The sequence below is a fragment of the Anolis carolinensis genome, chromosome 1 (genome assembly GCF_035594765.1).
Source record: "Anolis carolinensis isolate JA03-04 chromosome 1, rAnoCar3.1.pri, whole genome shotgun sequence".
In the NCBI taxonomy this organism is placed as follows: domain Eukaryota; kingdom Metazoa; phylum Chordata; class Lepidosauria; order Squamata; family Dactyloidae; genus Anolis; species Anolis carolinensis.
In genome coordinates, this window is record NC_085841.1 from 313,879,093 (window position 1) to 313,905,471 (window position 26,379).

At 38.8% G+C, this 26,379-nt stretch overlaps 1 protein-coding gene across 2 annotated transcripts; it reads left to right on the forward strand.

Moving 5' to 3' along the window:
* Positions 1 to 788: 788 nt before the first annotated feature.
* On the forward strand, positions 789 to 12,739 carry ccdc32 (coiled-coil domain containing 32). 2 transcript variants are annotated; one of them, XM_003224779.4, is made up of 4 exons: positions 789 to 927; positions 5,126 to 5,372; positions 7,069 to 7,225; positions 10,309 to 12,739. In XM_003224779.4, the coding sequence occupies exons 2-4, from the start codon at positions 5,138 to 5,140 to the stop codon at positions 10,445 to 10,447; spliced, it is 531 nt and encodes a 176-aa protein (XP_003224827.1). In that variant the 5' UTR covers positions 789 to 927; positions 5,126 to 5,137; the 3' UTR covers positions 10,448 to 12,739. The 2 variants fall into 2 exon arrangements, with proteins under 2 accessions (XP_003224827.1, XP_062824247.1); XM_062968177.1 differs by lacking the exon at positions 789 to 927 and adding an exon at positions 955 to 1,044.
* Positions 12,740 to 26,379: the final 13,640 nt, after the last annotated feature.

Sequence of the window (26,379 nt, forward strand, 5' to 3'; positions counted from 1 at the left end):
TGAAAATAATAATAAGCCACACTCAGAAAAACGGGAGTTCCAGACAGGAAACAATCATGGCCAGCTAACACCTCCTAAGACTTGATGAACCAACCTATTTGCGAACACAGTAATGCTGGACCACCCTAATAACCACCATGTCAGACTACACAGAGAAGCCATTGACATCCACAAGCATGTGCACAATTTCAACAGAATGGAGGAAACCATGAAAATGAACAATATCTGGCTATCTGTATTTAAACATCTCTAAAACCAGGACAGTAAATAAAAAACAACACTCAGAAAACAGGGGAATTCCAGACAGGAAACAATCAGGGCTAGCTAACACCTCCTAACAAAGGATTCCCCCCAGGCAGGAAGCAGCCAGACTTTGAATCTGCAAGGCCTTTCAATGCTAATCAAGGTGGCCAACTGCAACATTCACATTTGCCTCCAACAGACAAGAGTATTCAAAGTTCTTTCTCCCACCCTGAACCTTCCACAAATATATAAACCCCACTTGCCTAGTTTCCAACAGATCTCACAACCTCTGATGATGCTTGCCATAGATGTGGGCGAAACGTCAGGAAAGAATGCTTCTGGGACATGGCTATATAGCCCGGGAAACTCACAGCAACCCAATAATAATAATAGTTTTAATTTCCATCATACTTTTCCCCCCCACACACTGAAGGCCATTGAGAACCAGAAGTCTATTGTGAGAACCTGCAAGACTGAATTCCCAGGGTTTCCCACTTCCCTAGAACTGGTTGTGATAAATGTTTCTTCCAGCCAATAGAGGAAGCGAGAAAGCGTGCTGTGTCCCCGCCTTATTCGCTGATTGGCTAGTTTGGTGCAAATATTCCCTGCCTTTTTGCAGAGGGCTGCTGAAGCGCCTTCGCTTTGTAGCATTTGTTTGAAGGCGAAGGAGCGTTGGCCTCCCAGGTAAGGGATCTTAGGGCTAATCTAAGTGTGAGGAGGCCCGTAGCAAGCAGAGGCATTCGCTTGCGGTCGCCTAGGAAACCATGCAAGGCCTACATCCATCCTCATCCATCCTGAAAGGTTTAGCATTTTTCCTTCCTGGGATCTCTGTTCTTGTGATGGTCTTAATCCAGAAGGCCACTTTTGTAATGTTTCCATTGCTTTCTCCAGACTGGCTTTTAAAGAAGGACGTTTTTAGTGTTTTAGTGGGGGGGTTGGGACAAGTTTTAATGGTTATAGGTGATTTTACCCATTCTGTGTTTAGTTCTATGTTGATCTCTATAGGTTGTAGGTTTACATTGCAATTTGTACAGTTTCTAGTGTCGTAAGCCCCTTTCAGTCTTGTTTAAGAGAAGAAGGAGGGATATACAGTAGAGTCTCACTTATCCAACATAAACAGGCCGGCAGGACGTTGGATAAGCGAATATGTTGGATAATAAGGAGGGATTAAGGAAAAGCCTATTACACATCAAATTAGGTTATGATTTTACAAATTAAGCACCAAAACATCATGTTATACAACAAATTTGACAGAAAAAGTAGTTCAATACACAGTAGTGCTATGTAGTAATTACTGTATTTACGAATTTAGCACCAAAATATCATGATGTATTGAAAGCATTGACAACAAAAATGTGTTGGATAATCCAGAACGTTGGATAAGTGAGACTCTACTGTAATAATAACAACTTGATGCACCACTATTATCATCATTATTACTATACTAGCTTGGGGACCCGGCAGTGCTTGGGTTATTAGAAGAAGGCTTTTTTTTGGGGCGGGGGGGATGTTAGGTAATATCACTCAAATTTGGTCCAAATCCGTCATTGGTTGGGTTCAGTGCTGTCTGGATAAGGATAAACTACAACTCCCAGATTCCCAGGGCAATCATCCCCAAATCCTGCTGGTATTCACAATTAGCGATGTTGAGTATGTGTGCCAAGTTTGGTCCAGATCTGTAGTCGGTTGGGTTCAGGGCTCTCTGGATAAGGGTGAACTACAACTCTGAGATCCAAGGTCAATCACCCCCAAAGCAGGCCTGTATGCACAGTTGGCCATGTGGATCTGTGTGCCAAGGTTGGTCCCAGTCCATTGTTGGTGAGTGTCACAGTATCTGTGAAGGTATTGCAAGTCCCATCATCTGTGGCAAGTGTGGTCCAGATCCATTGTTGGTTGGGTTCAGTGTGCTCTCTGGATGTAGGTCAAGTACAAATCCTGTAAATCAGGGCGAATTCCCCCCAAATCTCTTGTTCAGTTGCTGATCAATTCCTCTGTTAACTGTGTGCCACAGGAAAGGATAGGAAAGGGTTAAGGAAGAGGCAATGGGCGGGGTCATGTAAATTAAGGAACCCTGGGATGTCCGTTTTGGAGGAAAAAGAGAACATCTAGAATGAAATTGTCCCTGCATGAAAGCCTTCACTTGGGTGGGGGACAGGATGGTGTTTGTGGAGGACACTGACAGGGTTTGGGCTACATGTTCATGGCACTCAATATAACCTGCATGTCAGTGGAGGGAGGGCCATGGGTGTCTCCTGCTCAGGGGGAACTATAGCTGTTTGTGGAGGCAGGAGGCTGTCTGTGTAAGTAGTCACCTCTGCCACATACACACACACATATTTTTCACTTTTATTATGTGTATAGACAGAAGATAGATTTGTACCTTTCTATTGTCTCTTAAATGAAACTCAAAGCAGCTCACACCATTAATAACAATGCAATTTAAAACCAATAGCTTCTAAATGCTAGCATTTAACTTAGAATGGTTAAACCAAAGCAATAAAAATCCTATAATACATTAAACATTGTTAAAATAGCAACAATTAAAGCACCATACAGCATGTTGTGAGCAAAGTGGGTGCTAGAAATAACATCATACAAAAGCTGACTGGCACAACCTGGGGATCACAACCAGATACAATGAAGACATCTGCCCTTGCATTTTGCTACTCTGCTGCTGAATACGCATGCCCAGTGTAGAACACATCTCTCCACGTTAAAACAGTCCATGTGGCTCTTAATGGGACATGCTGCATTATCACAGGATGTCTACGCCTCACACTGCTGGAGAAATTATACTGTTTAACTAGTATTGCACCACCTGACATCCGTCGGGAAGTAGCAGCCTGTAATGAAAGGACCAAGGTATTGACATCTCCGGCCCATCCTCTCTTCGGATATTAGCCAGCAAGGCAACGCCTTAAGCTTCCTAAGATCTACAGAGATACTTGCAGGAACACCTCAACAAGCAAGAGTCCAAAAGTGACAGGCTAAAACTCTGAACCTCAATCAGTGGCCGAGACCGGATGAGAACCCCCCCCCCCCCCCGGGCACATAGAAGGCTGGGTGACTTGGAAGGCACCTAACAGACTGTGCTCTGGCACCACGAGATGCAGAGCTAACCTTAAGAAAAGGGGCTACAAACTGGAGTCCACGACATGTGAGTGTGGAGAAGAGCAAACCATAGACTGCTTACCACAATGCAGTCTGAGCCCTGCCACATTCACAATGGAGGACCTTCTTAAAGCGGCAGCAGAGGCGCTCGGAGTGGCCAGCTTCTGGTCAAAGGAAATTTAGTACAATGCCAAGCTTCTAACTTTGTTTGTGATTTTTGTATGCATTATAGCTGTATTCTTAATTCACTTCTGATATGAAAAATAAAAAAATAATGAATATTTGAAAAATTTTGTATTTTATTTTTTCCACTTTCCACTACCACCTATTGGAATTTATGTAAAATTTGGAATGATAGAGAAGTCTGCTGACGTTTGCCCCTCTTGTGTAGATAATGCCATTTGGTTTCATAAAGAGCAGAGAATGAGTTCACTGTTAATCAATGGATCACTTCACCAAATTTGTATGTAAATTACTCATTATTTACAAAATATTCAGTTGATTCTAATACTAATCTAATGTTTAAGGCAACTTGCTCTTCTCAATTCACTACGTAATAACATGACTGTATCATTAGCAGGACATTTAAATGTCTGAAAGACTCAAATGCATTTTAGATTTTTTTGAAGTTTTGTGTTACCTGCTGGTGATTATCATGTTCAAAAGTAAAGCTAGAAATGGGAATGCTTTAAAAGATAATTCATTTTATTTTCGGCAGAGTAATTTTGGTTCTGGGTTGCTGTGAGTTTTTCGGACTGTATGGCCATGTTCCAGAAGCATTCTCTCCTGCCGTTTCACCTACATCTATGACAGGCATCCTGAGAGGTTGTGAGGTCTGCTAGAAACTAGGCAAGTGGGCTTTATATATCTGTGGGAGAAAGAACGATTGTCTGTTTAAGGAATGTTGCAGTTGGCCACCTTGCTTACCATTGAATGCCCTTGCAGCTTCAAAGCTTTTCAAACCATGAAAATGAACAAAATCTGGCTACCGGTATTAAAAGTTCTTTCTCTCTCTCCCCCCCCCCCCCCGAACATTCCACAGATATATAAACCTCACTTGCCTAGTTTTTAACAGACCTCACAACCTCTCAGGATGCCTGCCATAGATGCAGGTGAAATGTTAGGAGGGAATGTGTCTGGAACATGTCCATACAGCCCAGAAAACTCACAGCAACCCAATGATTCTGGTCATGAAAGCCTTTGACAACTCAATTTTTGTTCTGCTTGCTACTTTTCTTTTACCTTTTCTTGAGAGAGTAGCATTGAAACTGGAAATTTAGAGTTAACATACCTTAAAATGTAATTAGAAAATGTTGTTCTTTACCCAATAAAGTAATTTGAGTCCTACTGACTGAATTGCTTTTGAAATGTAATTTCTATATACAGTACTTGTATTTGTATGTTGTTTGCAACTTGATTCCCCAAGTCTGGTTGAAACTGTGTTGGGGTTGAAGGAGTAGAGGTTATGCCCTGTGCTGCCCCCTCCTGTGTATATTTATTTGGGAACAGGGATGGGCAAGATTTTCAATTTTGGAAAATAGCAAGGTTTTGACCATGGCAAATGAACCCATTGACCTCTGCAGCAATAAAAGCTGTTAGGTCAAAACATTTAGATGTCTGGATTATAATATGCATTCACTGACTAGTTGAGCAATTCAGCTTCTGTTTGGACTGTCTTCCTGGCTTCTGATCTTTGTGGTTTAAAAGAAGAAGGTTTTTGTGTAAAAAGTGAGTGAAGCTGCTCATGATCAAAACTTGACTTGTTTTTCAGGGTTTCACCATTATGATCATGATTGAAAGCATTGACTCCATAGTCACTATTTCCAGCCAGGACTTATGGGCTGAAATATGTTCGTCGCTGCCACATCCAGACCAGAATGAAGAGTCTAACAATGCCTTCGCAGATTCCTTCGCAGACTGTTATGTCCAAAATGACGTCATGGAGACCTCTTACCAAGCGGCAGACCTGAAGCCTTGGGCACCACTGAAGGATTCTGAGATTTATTTGGCATCTTTAGGTCAGTATATCCAAAACTGCATACAGTTGTCCCTCCACATTTGCAGTTTTGACTTTTGTGGATTTGCTTATTCACAGATTTTATTAAAATGTTGTCTCTAGGAGTCTATAAGGTCTCTGTTCTGATACTGTAATCAACTTCCTCCGGTCATACTGGAAGACTAGAAATTTCTAGAGAGAACATCTCTCTAGGAATCCCTGTGCCCACCAATACAATTCTGGAAATTCCTAGAGATGTGTCCTCTCAGGTAAAAAAAAAAATAGCAATTTTGTTATTCCCAGTTTTTCGTTTTCATTGGGGTCCTATGCTCCTAACCCCAGCAAATGTGGAAGGCTGAATGTATTTGGGGGATTTTGTTGCCTTGATGCACTACTCTTGCACAAAGCATATGGCAATGCAACTGTAAATTGCTAGGAAAACTGGTTCCAATCGAGTATGGAAATGCTGCTTTTTAGACAACAAATCTCAAAATGCACCAACCTATATGGCCTTTCCCTTCTTCTTTGGAGGGTTCTGAAGCTGCCATCCACAAAAGCAAGGTTTCTATTCATTGGCTTCTACTTAGCCCCACCAACGCATATTCATGTTGTGCAGAAATAAAAAATAAGGTTGTATTTTTAAAAAGCAGACTTCCTCCCAGGTTAAACATGTTAAAAGTGTGTACGTGTATACATATATATTTCTTTTCTCTTTCTTCTTACTTCCTACTTTCTACCTATAAAAAAGTGTTCCCCCACTTTCACTGCGAAATATGGTGATTTGCATTTATTTTCTTTCTTTCTTTTTTTCTTTTTTATAATGTAAAATCCTCAATAAAGATATATACTAACAAAACATGTTAAAAGTCAGTCTGTTCTATAACGGAGTTGAAAAAATTTAAAGAGGTTTGTCTGAGCATTAATCTTTTTATGTATTTCAGTGGTTCTTAACCTGGGGTCTGTAATGTCATCATAGGAGGTCTGCGGAGGATAAAAATATTAAAGGATTAATGAATATTAGTGTTGATACTATTCTTTTAAATTCATATGGAATTATTATAATCAAAATATTATATTATAATAGGAGTGTGTGCATTAACAGATTAATCTATATTCCTTTCTCTCTAAATTTGAAGGACCTTTATAAGAAAATTGAAATAATTATTTCATGCAGTGTAGTATCTTAAATCCTGAGTTAAGTCTTGGGGGCCCACAACCACAAAGAAATTTAAAAGAAGGCCTGTGGTGAAGAATAGGTTGAGAACCACTGATGTATGCAATTAATCTATTGTTGAGTAGGGAAAATAAAGCTCTCACTTTCCTGGATTTCCAGAGAATAAAGAAGGCATAATGGTGAGCCATACTTAAAAAAAAAGATAAAATGAAATGTACTTATTCCATAAAGCAGACATGTGATTTTGATCCATAAGTATTTAAAAATGTTTAATGTGCATTTTGAAATGTGAACACAAGTCGACAGAGAAGAGGAGGGGAAAAATTCACTGATCTGTTGCATGTTGGTTCTTTTTCGTCTGTTGTCCATCAAAGTCAGGGCATCTCTGGATATCCCAGTATGGCAAAACTGATGCCTTAAACTGCGAATGCATTTTATATGAAACCTATCTGAGAAGCTGGATTAAAAATCATTGACTTCAAGGTGTCTGCTTGTTTTCTAACTCTGAAACCTACCTACTTCCTTTTTTTCGTTCTTTCCTTAGAGAGAAGATTAATGAGAATAAAGGGTTTGTCTCAGGAAGTGACCTCCAAGGATATGCTGCACACGCTTTCTCAAGCTAAGAAAGAATGCTGGGACAGATTTCTGCAGGAAAAATCAGAATCTGATTTTTATATGGAGGGAATTGATTCAGACGAGAGGTAATAACCCATAGTAAGCAATTCCGGCCTGTCCTCTTTATTATCTGAAACTTTATCAAGTGGTCTTAACATCTGGAAATGTTATTTTTAGATTACAGCTTCCTGAATTCCCGCAGAGACCTTCCATGTTTATAGAAATGCTGAATATTATGTGAGAATGGATTTTCTGAGGTTTGGTTTAAGCTGTATTTGCCCAATTTTTGGTGTTAGGATCCAGTCCTAGATACAGAATAGAAACGGAAGAGGAACAATATTGCCCAAGACACCTTTCAGCATGGCCAACAATAAGGGATGGTGGGAATTGTAGGGCCAGCGTTTGGAGGGCCAAAGGTTCATTTCATGCTTGTAGTGGAATGTCTCTTGATCGCATCCAGAGTTCAGTCCTTCCCTGCAGAAAAACCACAGCATACTTGCAATTTCACCTCCCAACATCTGTGGTTAGGGAGTAAAATGAGTAGTCGAAGTGTTACTGTTCTTCAAGTTTTCTAAATTCTGGGATGTAAGAGTGCTTTAGGGTTTGTATTGACTTGTTTTAGCTTTTTTATCTAGTTCAGAAGCATTGCCTTAGCTGAGACCTCAATGAAACTAATTCAAAGCATTTTCCTTTGGGCTGGCATTTTTGTAGCTGGAGGCTCTTTTAATTGAATATCCATTGCTCGTTATTTTACTCTGCTTTCTCTCTGGTTTTAAACTTGACTCAGGTAAGCTTGTGAAAGCTTGTTTGGTACAAAGGGGATTACATATATTGAGTAAAAATGGCTTACCCATTTTCAGGCTGCTTTTTCACACCTTGAGGGCTTTTGTTCAAGGCAGTGAAATAATGAGCAAATTGGCAGCTTCTATGTCACTAAGCCTTGCTTTGTGGTATTTGATTTTTCTACAAAGTTGGTGCCGCCTTCTTGACACCAAAGTATAATGAAGACATGAGTTCCCTTCGTTTTAGCAGCATGTTTTCTTTCCTTATCCTATTTTCAAATCTTGGAAAAGTTACTTTTTGGCCTCTCTATATTCCCAGATAGCATAGTCAGGAGATTCTAGGTGTCATAGTATTTTTTTTTAAAAAAAAGCTTCTCAAATATTTTCTATTTCATGTAAAGTTTTTTTCCTTTAGAGACAATTATACATCTATTTCGTATTTGGTATTTTGCTCCTATTATACACACAATTTATACTGGTGGGGATAGCACAGTTAGGACCTTTTTCCTAAATGTAGAATTTTAAATCAATTCATTTGGAATACTTTTGAATCACTAATAATCTGTATGAGATGTTTCCTGTTTAAAACAACTGATTATCTGCAAAGAAAGCAAACACGTTATCAAATGATCACTTTTAATACTCCCACTATTTTCACTGCCCTTTTTCTTATATATTTTCTGTATTATTACTTATGCTTATAACCAGATAGGGCAGAATATAAATAAAGTTTATTATTATTATTATTATTATTATTATTATTATTATTATTATTATTACTTTAAAAATGAATCTCCCCATTTCTCCCTTCCATCTTTCCCCGTTGGTTTGTGTGTATCAAAAACAACATATTTCAGTTTCTGACTTCTTTAATTGACAAGGATGAAATTTAGCTGCGTATCAGGAAGCAGTTTATAACACTGTATTAGGAGCATTTGTAGTGGATGTTGGTATTATCTGGTGTAGTGGATGTTGGTATTGAAGTTTTGTGGTGTTAGATTTTTTTTGTTTATAAATCCCAACATTCTAAAGCAGAGAGGTCATGTTCCAAGCTAAAATACCTGGCTGCTAGTTGGTCTGACTTCTTTGTTAGAATAGCAGACTTACAGTTGTTGTCATTGTTATTATCTCTGCTATTACGTTTATTTATACCCCACTATTTCTGTTCCCAAAGGAGACTCAAAGCAGATTATATTAAAGCATTTCAATACAATGTAAAATCAACAAATATACAAACATTAAAACAGAATTAAATATCAATGGTATTAAAAAACACAGTTAAAATCCAAAAACATAATCGAAGCTAAAACTACAGTGTGTACACAAGTCTGTGATTGTTTTGTTCATATACTGCAGGTGACATTCTGCCTGCCTGTATTTGATCAGATAAATAAAATGATGTGATGCTTAAGATATTTACACATGGTGTGACACTTTGAGTCACAGGGGTGTGATCTTGGATGACTGATGTTTTTCAGACATTTACCACCATCTCCTTAGATCTAATGACTGATGAAGGCTGTAGCAGGATGTTATGAATTTGTTTGCAATGGATAGGTTACTCTTGTTAGGAGATGCTAGATGGAAATCTACCACAAAGGGAATGCGTTTTTGGTTGTTACTTGCCTCACATCTTTTATGGAGAAGATTTTATCTCAAAATGATGGTTGCCCTCCTGATGTTAATTATACGAGAAAGGCTTCCCCCAGTGAAGTTGATGTAGCTTGCTTTCCTTGGACCTTTTACAGTCATTTTCTTCATTTTGCTAGATGTATTTGATTCTTAGAACCTTGTTGTAGATAACATTTCTTGTAATGGGATGACAGAGTCTCCTGTCCAGGCTTAGGGTGGATGTTGAACTATGGTATTTGGAGAGTGATGTCCTCACTATTTGGCTATTTTGTTTATATTCTGCACTTCCCCCAAGAAGCAAAAAATAATATTGTTCCTGTGTGACTTAAAGTCATTTCTGACTTTGAGGAAATCTATCACTGGGTTTTCTTGGCACAACTTTTCCAGGGAGGCTTTTCTCTTACCTTCCTCCCAGACTGAGAGAGTGTAATGTAGCCAGGATCACTGAATGACTTTTCATAGCCAAGTGGGGATTCAAAACGAGTGCAACACTCAAAGCACTGCACCAAGCTGGCTGCCATCAAAGCAGTGCACCTCTTCATTGTACATCTGTAACATAAGTTGTGCCAGCAAGTGATTAAAAGACCCAGGAGTCGCTTGTGAAAATCTCATGAGAATTTGAGGCCCAGTCTTTTGTTACCTAGAGACTGAAGAGAATTGGAAAGGCTTGTAAGAGCCTCTTGGTAATGTTTTTTCCCCCTATTTATTATTCTTTCCTACTTCCCTGTATTTTAATCTGTGTTTTCTGTTTTCAGCACCCTGGAGCACTTGAAGCGTTGGTTGCAGCCTGATAAAGTTGCTGTCAGCAGTGAGGAAATACAGTATTTGATTCCCCTTGAAGCTCGTGTTGAGAAGCAAGAGAGTGAAGAAGAAGCCATGGCTGTGGAACAGTGAAATGTAGTCAAACCTTGCCTCCAAGACAGTTACTGGCAGCGTTTGTTAAAACAGCAAGAGAAGGGAAGTGCCAACAATTGGCTGAGGTAGACCGATTGTTGTCTGCTCAGTAGCTTTTGCCCCTCTCCCACTTTCTAGCTTACAGTAGCTATTCCATTTTGAATGTATATATTGTCACTTAGACATATGTAATCTGTGAAGACGACTGAAGGCAATGAATGCAGATTTGAGACATTAGATTGATTGGAACTGAGCATTCAAGTTAAAGAGTCAGCTCATTCACTTGGATTCTCTCCTGTTATTGTTTGTTTGTGTTGGCATCATTCCCAGATAATTTTTGTAGTATTTTTGTAGTATTGTTTCTGAAGTATGCTTTATGCCATCTTCGTTTGTATTGTCAGCTGGCTCAACACAGCCTCAGAATGTGCAGAAATCTGCCATTCAAATTCTATTGTAGGGGAAACATTTTACTCTTCCTTTCTTCCTTCCATCATGGAGAGGAACCTCTGATCCATCAGCCCACAAAGGTTCACCGCAGCCACACAGGGCCACCACATGACATTCCTCTTCTTCCCAACTAGCTGAGAGAAGAACATCCACCCTGATCTGTGATCATAGATAACAGGGATCTTCTTTTCTATGGCCTCACTTGACACGTGCAGACATCAGTTGAGTCTTGACGTGAGGATCTAGGCAGTTTCTGAGACCATTTGCCACCCCTTTCCTGCACAGTGTATTGTGTAATGGAGGAGCAAAGCTAAGCCAGGTAAAGAAATGTCATCCAATACTTCAGCCACACAACCTCACAACATCCAGCATTAGAAACCATCATTCTTGCAAATATAGTTTCTCAGCATATAATTCTTTAATGGATAATTAGTAAGGTTGAAAGTCCCTGTGACAAACAGTTGTGAACATCTTTCCTATAACTTGCACCATCCCAAAAGACAGATTTTCCCTGGTAAAGTGAAAAGCAGCTGGGCGTCTGTTTTGAATGTTCCTGTGCTCATTATCTGTAGTTATATAACAAAACATTCATGTGACAATGAGATAGTTTCAACCTTAAATAAATGAAGCACTTCCTAGGAAGCGAGAAAAAAACTCCTTTGTGTTAATATTGTTCTTGTTCCCATAAAGAAACAGTCTTTGAAATCAGTACTAGTACTTCATGAAGAGTTTAGATTTCTCCAAAATAACTGTTCCATAGCCAGGAAGTAGAGCTGTTTCAAGCAAAACAAAAATCCCTACTTTCCTCTCTTTTGGAGTTCAATTTCCATTCAAGTGTAATAAAATTAATTTTTATTACAGTATTCCTTTAATCTTTTCCCCATTCAGAAAAAGTTGAGTTTTCTATGTAAATGTTGTAACTTCAGCGTATTTGGCGCTGTATGCACAGGTGCATTTCCTTCTGTGCAATCACTACTGATATAAGGATATGGAACAAGAGAATGGTTAATTACAAACTACAGTAGAGTCTCACTTATCCAACGTAAACGGGCCGGCAGAATGTTGGATAAGCGAATATGTTGGATAATAAGGAGAGATTAAGGAAAAGCCTATTAAACATCAAATTAGGTTATGATTTTATGAATTAAGCACCAAAACATCATGTTATACAACAAATTTGACAGAAAAAGTAGTTCAATATGCAGTAATGCTATGTAGTAATTACTGTATTTATGAATTTAGCACCAAAATATCACGATGTATTGAAAACATTGATTACAAAAATGCGTTGGATAATCCAGAACGTTGGATAAGCGAGTGTTGGATAAGTGAGACTCTACTGTATTCAGAATAAATGTAGGGATTCTGAAGGCTGTAGTCTTGCTCCATCTGCATGATATCCCTTCAAATATTGAAAAATATTGCTTCTCATGCGCTGATCAACCTGGGCTGAAAATCCACTTCAGAGGTGTTTTCAGTACTGAGTTTTATTTATATTACAATATTTATATCCCTCCCTTCTCACCCAACAGGGGACTTAGGGCGGCTTACAATAAAACACACATATAAAAACTGTACAATACACTATAAATCAGTTTAAAAATTAACTTACATAAGACATTCATAAAACGCATAAAATACAAATAGGCGTGTTCAAGTTTAAAAGACTGGGTCTGTCAATTGAGTTCCAGCGTACATCATAGTAATTAATGCTATTGATTCTTATTCGAAAGCCTGGCCCCACAACCAAGTTTTATTTGATGTGATACTCACTTAATCCAAAATCAAACATAATTTCATCTTGCTTTCATGGGGTTAAACGTAGAATAAAAGTGTTGCTTTTTATTCTGATTGTCTCCTTTTAACTCAATTTCTACCCACTGTTTTAATATGTGGTCTGCATTCCAGTTTAGCCTCAGCTTTGATCCAGCATTAGGTGGAAGATGTAGCATGTTGGTGTTTTTATTTTTTGTTGTTGACCTGAGAAAGAACTATGTACCATAGTATTTGCCTCAGGGGAGGAAAGAGAAGAGAATGCGTCACAACAACGACAAATGGAGAATCTGGGGGGAGCCAGGTTCAAAGGTGCTTTTCCTTTGGGGTGATCCATCTGGGTGGCAGCGGAGAGGGGGCCGCATGTGTAAAGAGAGGGTGGGGCTGGAGTAAAAGGATTGAAAAAGATAAAGACCAGAAATGGGTGAGTTACAACACAAAAGTACTGGAGGGATTAGAGGCTGTTGTAATGCTCCCGAACTTACCTGCAAGGAAGGAATAATAATTATTTGAGTATCTGTAAGCCTGCCAGGTTGTGTTTTCTGCATATCTGACAAAAAACTGTTAACACTAGCTTCACCTCGTGCTTACATGAATCCGAGTTTCTAATTTTGCCAGAACTGCCGAGGAAGAAGCAGCTGTTTGTTTTTTCACACTGGGAGAATAAATTTCTTAGGTGATCCCTTGTTGTCTGAGTATGATGGCCCTCCAAGTTCTTGGAAGACACCTGTGTGAGAGTTTTTTTTAATGTGTGGAGGCTGGTGCACACACAGTCTTTACAGAGTGAGGGTCCCAACCAGTGGCGTGGTTAACACGATGAGGGTGGCTTCTCAATCTGTTGCAGCCTTAATCTACCTTTCACAGCCATTGTAACATGTACCATGTTAGCTTCCACCTGATCCGCCATTGAGGTCTTCAGGTTGTGCTCGATCTGGAACCTCCCCCGTGGCCCCCCTGGGAATGCATGACTTTGGTGGTTATGCCCACAGGTTCATTGGAACACTCAAGCCCGCTCACCATGACAAGGTGACAATCTATTGGTGTGGGGGGGGGGGGGATAAGATTCAAGCAAGGGCTTTTTCAGTTCCCCTTCCCAGGGAAGAGGGCCAGGCACCCAGAACATGCTGTTGTGTAGAGTCATCCTCTTCTTTTCACCCAGCAAAATTTGCAATCTGCCCAATGTTCATGGGGGCACTGTACCATGAATGTTATTTACATTGAACTTGCTACTTCTGGGAGGGCATGTTGGCCTCTCAGCAACTTTTGTTCCAAAGCAATGTTCTCCAGATTACTTAACAATCATGACTGATATCTGTGGGTAGGTGGACCTGGTCCATCGTTGGCGTGGCAATTTCCCCAATTTTGCTCCCCGAAAAATGTTTCCTAGGCTTTTTGTAAAATTTTACTGTTTGAAGCAGGGTGATTATAAGATCATCCAGAAGCCTCTCTGGTTTTGAGAGCTGTCTCTAGAATTCTTCACACACTTTTACTCTTCTGGGTAATTTTGTACTTCACTGCTTGCTTTTGACACAAAACCATCAAATATACTTTTCAATACTCTCATTTGAGCAAAACTTCTACTTCTTAAAAGAAGGCAGGTAGTCAGATAGATTTTCAGTAGGTTCTGAATAAAGACAATTTTCTGTTTCTGTTTTTTAGTTACTGCAATGCCTGTTGGTCTCAAATGCATTACAGAGTATTGGACTGTGCGTCATTTTTACATAAATGGTCAATAATTGAAGGACTAAAACAAAATGCAATTTTCTTTCTGTCACAGCAGGATGAAAACACCAAAAGATAAAGCCATTCTGCTTGCAGTTCCATTATATCACAAAATGAATATATTTTCACCAGTTGGGATGCCTGTTGTCTGACAACCTCATCTTACTCTTAAAATATTGTTTTAGTTTTCTCTAAACAGAAAAGAATGATCTCATCATAATTTTCCTGTTCATATCAGCAGATAATAAAGTTACATATTCTGAACTTGTCAAAAGTTACATTGAAGGGGTTATAATTTGATCTAATAATGTCCTTATGAAATATTTATCTAAAAGCAGAAACACAACTATCATTTGGAGTATGGGGAGAAGATGAGGAGAAAAGCAACCAGGCATAGCTTTATCATGGCATGGCAGCTGGTGAGAGGCACTTCTTCCAAACTCCAATTGCCATTGATCTGGCCTTTAAGGTAGAGATGAACAGCTGGAACCTGTTGGCCTTATTCCCCCACCATTGCTATCCCTCTTTTCCTAGTGTATCCTGCATTTATGACCGTGAGCCTGAGAGCAGAAACCTCAAATGAAGGATTTATACGTCATCTTGGGAGACATTTTGGCTGAGGGTGGGGTATAAACAAACCATGGTTCCTATCACATCTCCACCCATTCAAACGTTGTGCAGTATATGAGAAGGTCAGATATCCTTGATATAAAACTTTATTTTAAAATTCATTTAAAATTTTCACATTTTGTGGGAGCTTATAGAGCTCCTAAAGTAGATGTGTATGCCAATGAGCCTGTATTTTATCACAAAATATCCTCTGAATTTGGTGCTCAGCCTTCTCTGAAAAAAGGTTTGGAAATGGTAATAAGCTCTAGCAGTAAATTCTAAGAAACTAACCAAACTATGAATCCCAGGATCCCATAGACTGAGCTTTGCCAGTTAAAATGATATCAAACTAATGCATTTTATAGTGTTTATGTCAATGTGTCTAGGTTCAAAATGTACAAGAACAGACATTTGTATAGACATTTTCATGGGGACTGCAGATTCCTGGGCATCTAGTTCAATGTCACATTCAGTAAACCCAAACTGCAAACTTGAGTCTTGAAATGCAATATAATCCCCCCACATAGCACAAAGCTTGAGGAACTTACTGTTTTGGAATTCAGTTCTAATAATGACCCAGAGCAAGATCACTTGGGGTTACTAAGAGTCATATACCAAAGAAAGATAACATTTCAAAGTTCTGCTTTCAAATATTAAGCATTTCTATTTTGTGTAGATTAAGCTTTGCTTTGTTCACCCTGTTTTAGGACTAGATTAATGCCTTTGGATTTAGATAAAACAGACAGAGCTGGGTTTTGCCAATTTACTGCAAACCCATATCAGAAAACCTAAAACTCATAGGAGGCTTGTGTGTATGTTAAACTGCAGAGGAGCCAAGATGGAAACGTGATGGACACCAGAGTCCACCATGCTGAGTTGCCCAGTGTCACATCCTGAAATCAAAGAAACCGCCCATGGAACAAGGAATTTCTGACCTAAATACTGAGAGCTGGTAAGCTCTGGTACTCAAGAGTTGTAACTGGAGATCAGCTGTTAGCAATGGTGCTATGGATTTTGAAGCAGTACAAATACAGAGTGAAAGGAAAAATGTGCCAAGAGGAAAGCACGTCAAGAAAACCCTTGTGACTGTCTTCCATCTCAAAATATATGTCTCAATTTGAAAGACTGTGTGGATCCAATCACTTACAAACCCACTGCCAAGATTCTACCTTTGGAAGACAATCCTATTCGACCACAAATGATTGCCCGTGATGATGATCCTCTACTATATGGAGACAAATACAACAATCTCCTTAGGGTGATGAAGGAAGTGGTAATAATAGTTAGGAACACTTACTGGTGCTCAACACATACAGCCCACTTCTAAAGTAACCAATCCTCTGTGATACTACTGCTTTTAAATAGTGTTGAGCTATCTATTATGACATTCTTTCACTGTGGGGGAAGCATCTTGTCATAAGAAAGAAGCTATCACATACTCAGCTGAGATTTAAAATACTTAAGAATCTATGCAATTATTGAGAGCATGGGCTAGCATTGGAACATAGTTATTAAAGTAGAATTTTGTATTGTATAATATCTTCTGCCTGATGTTCCTGACACACTTGAAAATAAATGAATTAGGTCCTTTCAGTTTTAATTGAGACTTCAAAAGATACATACCAACTTGTGGTCTTTTGTGCCATAAAAGTTTTAGAAGTACATCTGTGAGTCACTTCTGTCTACAGAAACATCACCAAGATACATATGAATTCCCTTTTGTTTTTGGTTGAGATTTTTTGCTTTGTGTTTCTCGGGAAGTTCAAAGTGAATGGCAACCAGAAGCACACAGTTAACAGAACAGCCCTATACGTGCAGACTCAGAAGTACGTCCCATTCAGTTTGGTGGGTAAGTGGGCATAGACATGCAGAGTGAAGGATTGGCTGAACTCTTCTATGCCATTCAATAAAATTGGCCAATTTAACTGTAGTTGAAACGTGGTTTAGATTAATGAAAGATATAAAGGAATTCAGTAGCACCTTTGAGAGTAACTGGAAGGATTACATTTCTGACACAAGCTTTTCTGGACTGAATCCTCAAAAGCCCAAAAAGGTCTTATTCCATTCAGCTTGAAAAATGGGTTCTCTTCTGGGTTTTTGTTATACCAGACTAAGGGTGCATCTATATTGTAGAATTAATGCAGTTTGACACCACTTTAACTGCCATGGCCCAATGCTGTGGAAGCCTGGGAGTTGTAGTTTGCTGAGGCTCCAGCACTGTTAAGAGGCTAAAAAACTTGTAAAACTACAAGTCTTAAGCTTCCCTAGCATTGAGCCATGACAGTTAAAGTGGTGTCAAACTGCATTAATTCTACAATGCAGATGCACCCTAACACTGGTATGTATTTGCTCATAAATAGAAAAGTGAAGGTATCTGTTTGTCTGTCCTTTCAAGCGTTCACTCCAGAACTATGAAATCTACAATCTAAAATATATTTATTGCCATACATAATACAGGGATGTGGCTTATGAGTTATTTAATTGTTTAAAGACATTTAACAGTGTTCCAATGTTTGAGAAACCTCTACAGCAGCGGTTCTCAACCTGTGGGTCCCCAGATGTTTTGGCCTTCAACTCCCAGAAATCCTAACAGCTGGTAAACTGACTGGGATTTCTGGCAGTTGTAGGCCAAAACACCTGGGGACCCAGAGGTTGAGAACCATTGTTCTACAGCAAATTTTAGGAAAGGACATAGGGCAGCAGGGGGAAAGGAAGGAGATTCCACACCCGATGGAAATCTTCTCCCGAAAGGTCTTCCATTGGAGCTCATCCTTGGAGATGTTTCCAAGAACAGAAACCCATTCTTGTGTGCATTTTGAAAGTGTACATCTGCAAAGAGCAGTTGGGCTGTGTCAACAACTTTGCTATGAATAGCAATGGTTGGACTGCAGTAACATCTCCTTCCCTGAGCATAAATACTGATAGATTTGAGAAAGGTCTCATAAGGGATGAATACTATCTGAATGAATAGATATAAGGAGTGAAAGGGAAGGGGACTGGGTGGAAATCTGGCAGAGAAGATAGCAGCATTATCAGCAAGAACTCATTTTCTGTCTGTCATTTGAAATGGCTTTTGATAGAGTCACCTGCCTCTGCTTTTGGCATACAATTATGTTCTAATCAGAATAGATTTTGGTCAGCAAATGACAGTTAATTAAAGATGATTGTCTTTTTATGCTGCAAGTAACCCTGACTGTGTTTCAGGCAGATGGATCACACTGACTTGCGGCTAATCTTTTCATTGGCTTCTTTCACCCTGTATTTGCAATAATAATTTCTGTTCTAAGAACAAAAAGAAAAGCAAAATTTGTTCCTGTTGTTTCTTCTTTTTAAGCAAAATAAGCAGAAAGATAAAAATTAGATACTTCAGAAGGATGCAAAGCAACAGAGCTATAATTTAATCCCACAATGTTATTCCGTGAAAAAGAAGATTTGAAATTGTTTGTGCTTCCAAAGGACATGAATTGCCATAGTAACCATTAACTTCTAAGGGTTGTACACATCACATGCTTAATTGAAAGGCATGTTTTGATTTTTTTTCCTCTTTTTATATTTGTGTTTTGATGATCAGGAAACTTCTAGCAGTAAATACAAATATGGATTTCCAGATGATTGTGTTTTCCCCCAGTGTACTTTCTTATGTTTACCATAAAAATCACAAACTGAAATTAAAAATTTCCAATAACATTTGTCTGGTGAACAAATTACAAAAATCCCTTATTATCCATTAGGCTAGGATTTTGTTCCAGATTTTCCCATGGATACCAAAATCCATGTATTCTCAAGTCCCATTTTATGTACAATTGTGTAGTAAAATGGTGTCCTTTTCAAACAGTGGCAAAAATCAAGATTTGTCTTTTGAATTTTTCAAAAGTGTTTTCAAGCTGTAGATGGTGAATCTGTGGATACGGAATATACTGAGCACCGACTGTATATTGAGCAAATGTATGATCTAGGAATGTGTAGCAAAATAATTTAAATACACATTAAATAAATATCACTGAAGCTGCTATATAATGTGGTTTGGAAGAGCGTTATATGGCCAGTGTAGAGCAGGCCTGGGCAAACACTAGCCCTCCAGGTGTTTTGAACATCAACTTGCACAATCCCTAAAAGCCTCAGACCCCTTCCTTTCCCCCCTTAGCAGCTGAGGGGGGAAAGGAAGGGGCCCGGGGCTGTTAGGAATGGTGCGAGTTGAAGTCCAAAACACCTGGAGGGCAGAAGTTTGCCCAGGCCTAATGTAGAGCAAAACTTCTTAAGGGGGAGAGTCATGACCCCAATAAGGGCCGCGAAAGTGAGTGGCGGGGGTTGCGAAATACTGTACTCGAGTATAAGCCTAGTTTTTCAGCCCTTTTTTTATGGCTGAAAAATCTCCCCTCGGCTTATACTCGAGTGAGGGTCCTGGTCAGCTTCTATTCAGGTCAGCTTATACTTGAGTTTATAGGTATTCAGAGTTGGACAGTCTTATCTTATTAAAGTCTTATTATTATCTTAAATTACAGTTTTATATAAATATTCAAAAACATTTAACCTACTGATGCCTCAAATAATGCAATTTTATTAATATCTATTTTATTTTTGAAATTGACCCGTAGCTGCTGCATTTCCCACCCTCGTCTTATACTCGAGTCAATAAGTTTTCCCAGTTTTTGTGGTAAAATTAGGTGCCTCGGCTTATATTCAGGTCGGTTTATACTCGAGTATATATGGGTATTTGGCCAAAAAGCGGATGAACAAAGAAGAGGAATTGGACTGCTGGTCAAGAAAGGGATAATATGGTTCTGGCTGACAAGAAGAAAGTGTGTTTGGACTATGAAAGAGGAGGAATTGGGCTGATGGCTAGGAAGGGGGAAAAATGGTGTGTTCGGACTTAGAGAGAGAAGGAATTGGGCTGCTGCTTGAGAAAGGGAAAAGGTATGTTTGTATACCTTTATACATATTTTATATACCAGTTTAAGAAGCTCTGGTGGGGACCATATAATGCAGTTTAACTGCACTGAACTCAACTATATGGATTTACACTGACTGTATGATACATCAAACTGCATTATATGGCAGTGTAGATCCAGGACCAGTTCAAGAGTTATGGAAGAGTTATGCACATGCATATTTCTCCAACTTAATTAAGTTTAGGCTGAAGTGAGTGATTTAATTGTCCCAGAGGATATATACCCTTTCTAATTGGCTGATTTGATGAAATGGTTGGACCACTACTGGGGATGTAGTGAGATTTCTGCTTAGGTATGATCTCCTATACAACTACTATTATTTATGAAAACTATTGTTAAAGAATAGATACACAAAAATCCAGTAAGATTGTTCTTACAATCGGGAAAAAAGACATACAGTAGAGTACTGCTTATCCAACATAAACAGGCTGGCAGAATGTTGGATAAGCAAAAATGTTGGATGATAAGGAGGGATTAAAGAAAAGCCTATTAAACGTCAAATTACATTATGATTTTACAAATTAAGCACCAAAAATCATGTTTTACAACAGATCATCATAAAAAGCAGTTCAATACATGGTAATGTTATGTAGTAATTACTGTATTTATGAATTTAGAACTAAAACATCACAACGTATTTAAAACATTGACTACAAAAACGTTGACTACTAAAAATGGACTGCAAATAAAGATAGAATTGCATAAAATGAAGTTATAGTAACAACATGGTTGGAAGTTAAATCTGTAAAAAGTTCAGTCCTTGCTGCCTAGAGAAACAGCTGTGGATCTGGGCAGGAGGCAGAATGCGTTGGATAATCCAGGACGTTGAATAAGCAAAGGTTGGATAAGCGAGACTCTACTCTATATTGAATAGATTGCTTCTGACTCAATTAGAAAAAACTATCGCAGTAAGATATGAATTAAGCAAGCAATTCATGTGATTACTGTCTTGCCAATGATGGGAAAACCTGTCTCTTTTATTGTTAGAATAATCAATAACTGTGCGTCTGCTTCTTGTTTCTCTTTTCTAACTCTGTCAATTCTCCTATTAAAGACTACTCTCCAATGTCTGTTCTTCCAATTATTCACAGAGAAGTCCTTTGCCCCCATCCAGTCTCTAATGATTTCTAGTCTGGTAGTCAGACAAAGGAAGCCAATTTGGTCCTTATGTAAAACCAGATCATTGTTCCCAGGAAAGAGACTTTGCAAGCTTAGCAAAGGCATTAAATTGTTATTTGGGAACATTATATTATATACTTACTTGACAATTCACTCGAAATAGTTAGGTTTTGAAATATGAAAGTATGAACTGACCTCTGAACTCCAACTCTCATAACTTAACTCATTAGGGATGTGATTTAATTTAATTGGAGAGTATCACCATCTGTGCAGAAGTTTGATCATATGTTCTTTTATTGTTGCTAAAACTTAGCAAGCGGGTTTTTTTGCACCACAGCTGTCTCTGTATATATTACAATTATTATTATCTATGGGAAAAGTGAGATCCTTCTCCTATGCTCGCCAAATGCCCAAAGCACTGCCATAAGAAGATTTGATCATCATATACATTTTGAGACTCAATCACATTTTTTTTTGAGAACTGCTTTAAACCTACAGGTGAGAGGGAACACTTGAAAAATCTGGACCCACTGTCTCAAAAGATCCCTCAGTCAGGTTTCTGTGCTCCTGATTTAGGAGGGACTAGCTGTGCCCGGCCACGCGTTGCTGTGGCAAAGTGGTGGTGGTATCGGTTAAAACTTGTTGTGGAATTTTTATTTGACGTTATTTGTATTTTTTAAAATTAATTTTATTGTCACTTATCTTTTTTATTTATTATATTTTATTATTTTGTTGTATTATTTTTAGTCATTTTGTTATAGTATTTTATTGTATTAATTATTTTAGTGTTTTTTTATAATTTTTATTGTATTATTTGTATTTATTTTTTATCATTATTTTATTAACACTGGGCTGAGTGGGTTGCTAGGAGACCAAGTGGGCGGAGCTTAGCCTTCTAACTGGCAGCAATTGGATAAAAACAATTATTCCTCTCCCTCTAATTAGGAATTTATTTTTCTTTTCTTTTTGTTGTATCAACCTAGAGGCGTGGATGAGGGGTTGTGATGTCAATTTTCGAGGTTGTGGGGTGTTTACTTTTGTTGTTTTGTCCGCTGCCGTGATGCCATCACTCTTTTATATATATAGATTGTAATGTACAGATCATGTAAATTGCATAGCCCAAATCCCTCCCAATCTTAACAATGAGACCAGCTATCAGAATAAAAACAAACAAACAATGATTTTAAAAAAGGATGAAAAAGATTAACTTGGGACAGAACAAAGACTAATGCTTGTTCCTATAGCCTCTATAATCTTGTAGGATTTTTTTTTAAAGGAGAAGGACTGTTCAATTGTGAGAGGCGAAAAGGGCGGGGACACCTCTCAGTCTATTTTGATCAAGGCTAATGCAGCAATGATGATGTGGCAAATCGTAATCAAACATAGTCATCGGGTACTATGGAATCCCAAAAGTTCTAGTTTGGTAAGGTACCAGCACTATTTGGCTGAGAAGGTTAAAGACTTTGTAAAACTTCAACTCTCGTGATTTCACAGCATTGGACCATGGTGATATGGAATTTAGCCCATAATAAAATGAGAAGGCATGGCCTGGTGAGCATTTTGCCAATCATAATTTATAATCAAAGTTCCAGATTAAAAACTGACCAGCAAAGCAAAGACACAGGACAAAGGCATTGTATTGCATCTTGACCAAGAAGTCAAAAATTACAAGCTTAAGAGAACATATATGCTCTGCATAACAGTTTATACCAGTGGTTCTCAACCTGGGGTCCCCAGATGTTTTTGGCCTTCAACTCCCAGAAATCCTAATAGCTGGTAAACTGGCCAGGATTTCTGGGAGTTGTAGGCCAAAAACATCTGGGGATCCCAGGTTGAGAACCACCGGTTTATACAATCAGCCCCTCCCCATTGTTACAGTTGAATTGCCCTTCTTCTGTTTCTGGCTTCCAACGATGTGGCTGGAAATCCCCTCCCAAGCTCAGTTGGTGAAGAGGAGTCTCCAAGAAGTGCTGGCATTCCAGGCCAGCAGGAGTCCAGGGTGGGAATGGTGGGATTATGAAACCCAGGCCCTGGAGAACAATGGAAGCTGATCTCTGTGGTCTTGGCTTGGGTTAGGTAAACAAAGATGCCTGTTGAAGTGGCTGTAGTTGGGCAGTTAGGAGCTATTGCCTATCTCTTGTTATATTCTTTGCCTGAGGCTAAGACGTATTCTTGGGTAATACTCTGTGTGGCCTGAGCCAAGCAGCTTAAATAGAAAGGAATAGATATTTTACATTTAAGAAGTGACTTGAGAAACTGCAAGTCGCTTCTGGTGTGAGAGAATTGGCTGTCTGCAAGGAAATTGCCCGGGGAAGCCTGGATGTTTTACCATCCTTTAGGAGGCTTCTTTCATGTCCCCGCATTGGAAGCTGGAGCCAATAGACAGGAGCTCACCCTGCTCCCCAGATACGAACCGCTGACCTTTCAGTCAGCAGTCCTGCCGGCACAAGGGTTTAACCCATTGTGCCACCAGGAACTCCAATAATAAAACAATAATACAACTTTATTTGTATCCCGTCCCATCTCCCCTCTGGGGACTCGGGATGGCTCACAACAAACAATGGCAGCTATTCAATGCCAAAAGTACATAAGTAAACAAGGTAAACAATAACAAATCAATAAAACACAATCAGATATTAGTTCCCACACCTTCACTGTCTAAATTTCTATAGTTAGTGTTTCTATCTTTTTCCACTGTTGAACATATAGGATTCTTGCTGCTCTTAATATGCATTGCAGTAATGCTGAGAACTTAATAGAAAATGGAGTGCTAGCTGTTTCAGCCATCAGATTAACAGCTGTGTATTTATTGAGGTGGCCTGAACTTTGTGTCTTGTGAAGATGAACAGTGGATGGTACTGTGTTGGTGAATAACTCTTACTCAAGAAAATGTAGTCCAGGGTTTACAGGGAACAAGGTAAAATTTAAAATAGCTAGCAACATGTAGAAAAAGAGGAACAAGAAAAATAAATGATGGGGTGGGGATGGTGTTCCTTGGAAAAGAAAGCTGAAAGCAGTTTGAGTTCCTATGGTGATTCTGGCTGAAATGCACTTTTGACATTTTGAATCTGAAGTCTCATACAATGAAGAAATACGTTTTTCCAAGCAATATTCTAGACCCACTGTGGCTGCCTGATGGTAACTGCATAACCTCACTATTTTTAGCAGGAGATGAAGAACTGGATGGTGGCATCTGCCTGCTTTCATGCTTTAAAAATTGTCAAAGTTTGTCTGTTACCCTGTTATTTGGGCCAGAATAGGTAAAGGTAAAGGTTTCCCCTGACGTTAAGTCCAGTCATGTCTGACACTGGGGGTTGGTGCTCATCTCCATTTCTAAGCCGAAGAGCTGGCGTTGTCCGTAGACCCCTCCAAGGTCATGTGGCCAGCATGACTTCATGGAGTGCCATTACCTTCCTGCCAGAGCAGTACCTATTGATCTACTCACATTGGCATGTTTTCGAACTGCTAGGTTGGCAGGAGCTGGAGCTAACAGTGGCCACTTACGCGCTCCCGGGGTTTGAACCTGGGACCTTTCGGTCTCCTGCTCAGTGCTTTGATGCACTTCGCCACCGGGGCTCCAATGGGCCAGAATGAAAAGGTGCAAAACACTATGCATTCATCTCTTGGGAGCTGGCATTTATTCTGAGGAGAAATGTAAGTGGAAAGCTTACTTCAGTCGGATTGATAAATGTGAAGAATATGGAAATTTCATCAGAAAAAAATGGATGCTGAAAATGTGGAAATTGGCAGAAATTGATAAGTTATTGATTTTAGGATAGAAATCACTGGGAGTTTAACAAATTAATGGAAACAATAGGTTGAAGGGTGGTATTGTAAGAATACAGAGGAAGTCAGATTTAGAAAGGTATACACAATTGATAGGAAAGTTGGAAGTCAACATTTTAATGTGTTGTCGAAGGCTTTCACAGCCAGAATCACTGGGTTGCTGTGAGTTTTCCAGGCTGTATGGTCATGTTCCAGAAGCATTCTCTCCTGACATTTTGCCTGCATCTATGGCAGGCATCCTCAGAGGTAATGAGGTATGTTGGAAACTAGTGGGGTTTATTTTAATTTTAATCATTTTATTCTTTCTGTCTTTTATGTTTTGTTTTCATATTGTGGGACCAAGCTTTTGGACAATGACTCCCAGTGCAATAATGATTTCTCAGTGCAATAATGAACGATGTAATTGACAACTGGAATGGTTCCAGGAATATGCTTTGGATTGTGTGATTTTTACATAATAGTTTTTAAGTAGTTTTAAAGTATGTGTTTTAATTATGTGATTTTAAAGTATGTGTTGTTTTTCTATATTTGTATGTTTGACATCAAATTGTGCCTTGTTGTGAGCCTTCGGTGTGAGAAGGGATATAAACAAAGTGAATAAATAAATAAATAAATACATACATACATATTATTTTAGTAGCCTGTAGTTGGTATTTGGTATATAATTAAATGAGTGTATTGTGTATTTTGCTGTGTTATATGTACATTTAATATCCATTTTTATAAGTATATGTATATTTTACCTTACAAAGAGAAATATATAATAAAACGAATGAGATCTCCCAAGTTTCCAGTATCTGAGTGACTCTTTTGTTGTATTTCAACATTCTTTCATATTACACAATTGCAGCCCTATGATTCCACTAACGACAATAACAGCATCCTATGGAATCCTGAGATTTGTAATTTGGTGAGGCATTAGAGCTCTCTGACAAAGAATTCAAAATATCTCTCCCTAAACTGCTAGAATTTTTAAACTGTAAAATAGACCTTTGCTCCATTCTAGAAATGATATGTGAATAAAAACTACTGGCGTGGTTGTATACATGTCTACTGAGAATTTGAAGACATACCTATGTTAATTTGGAACAGTGTGCAAAGGGATCTTATAGCTTTTTTGAGACTGATAAAAAGAAGTTGATATCATAAGCCTTTGTAGACATAGGTGGCATCTACACTGCAGAATTAATGGTGCTTGATACCACTTTAATTGCCATGATTCAGTGCTATGGAATCATGGGAATGGGAGTCTCACCAGGTCTTTAGCCTTCTCTGCCAAAGAGTGCTGGAGTGAGAGTGTGACACAAGGCCAAGAGAGTATGACTCATTCAAGACAACCTCATGTACCCAGCATTGCCTGAGTATACATCTTCTGCTGTCAAAGATAATGGTCCAGTTGCAATGCTGGTTAGCCTGCCCCATATGATAAAGTCCTTTAGTCTATGAGAACTTATGCTTCCAATTTCTTTCTATCGGTGAGCCTCAAAGGAGCTACCAGATCATTTTGCATACAAGAAAAGGTCTGTA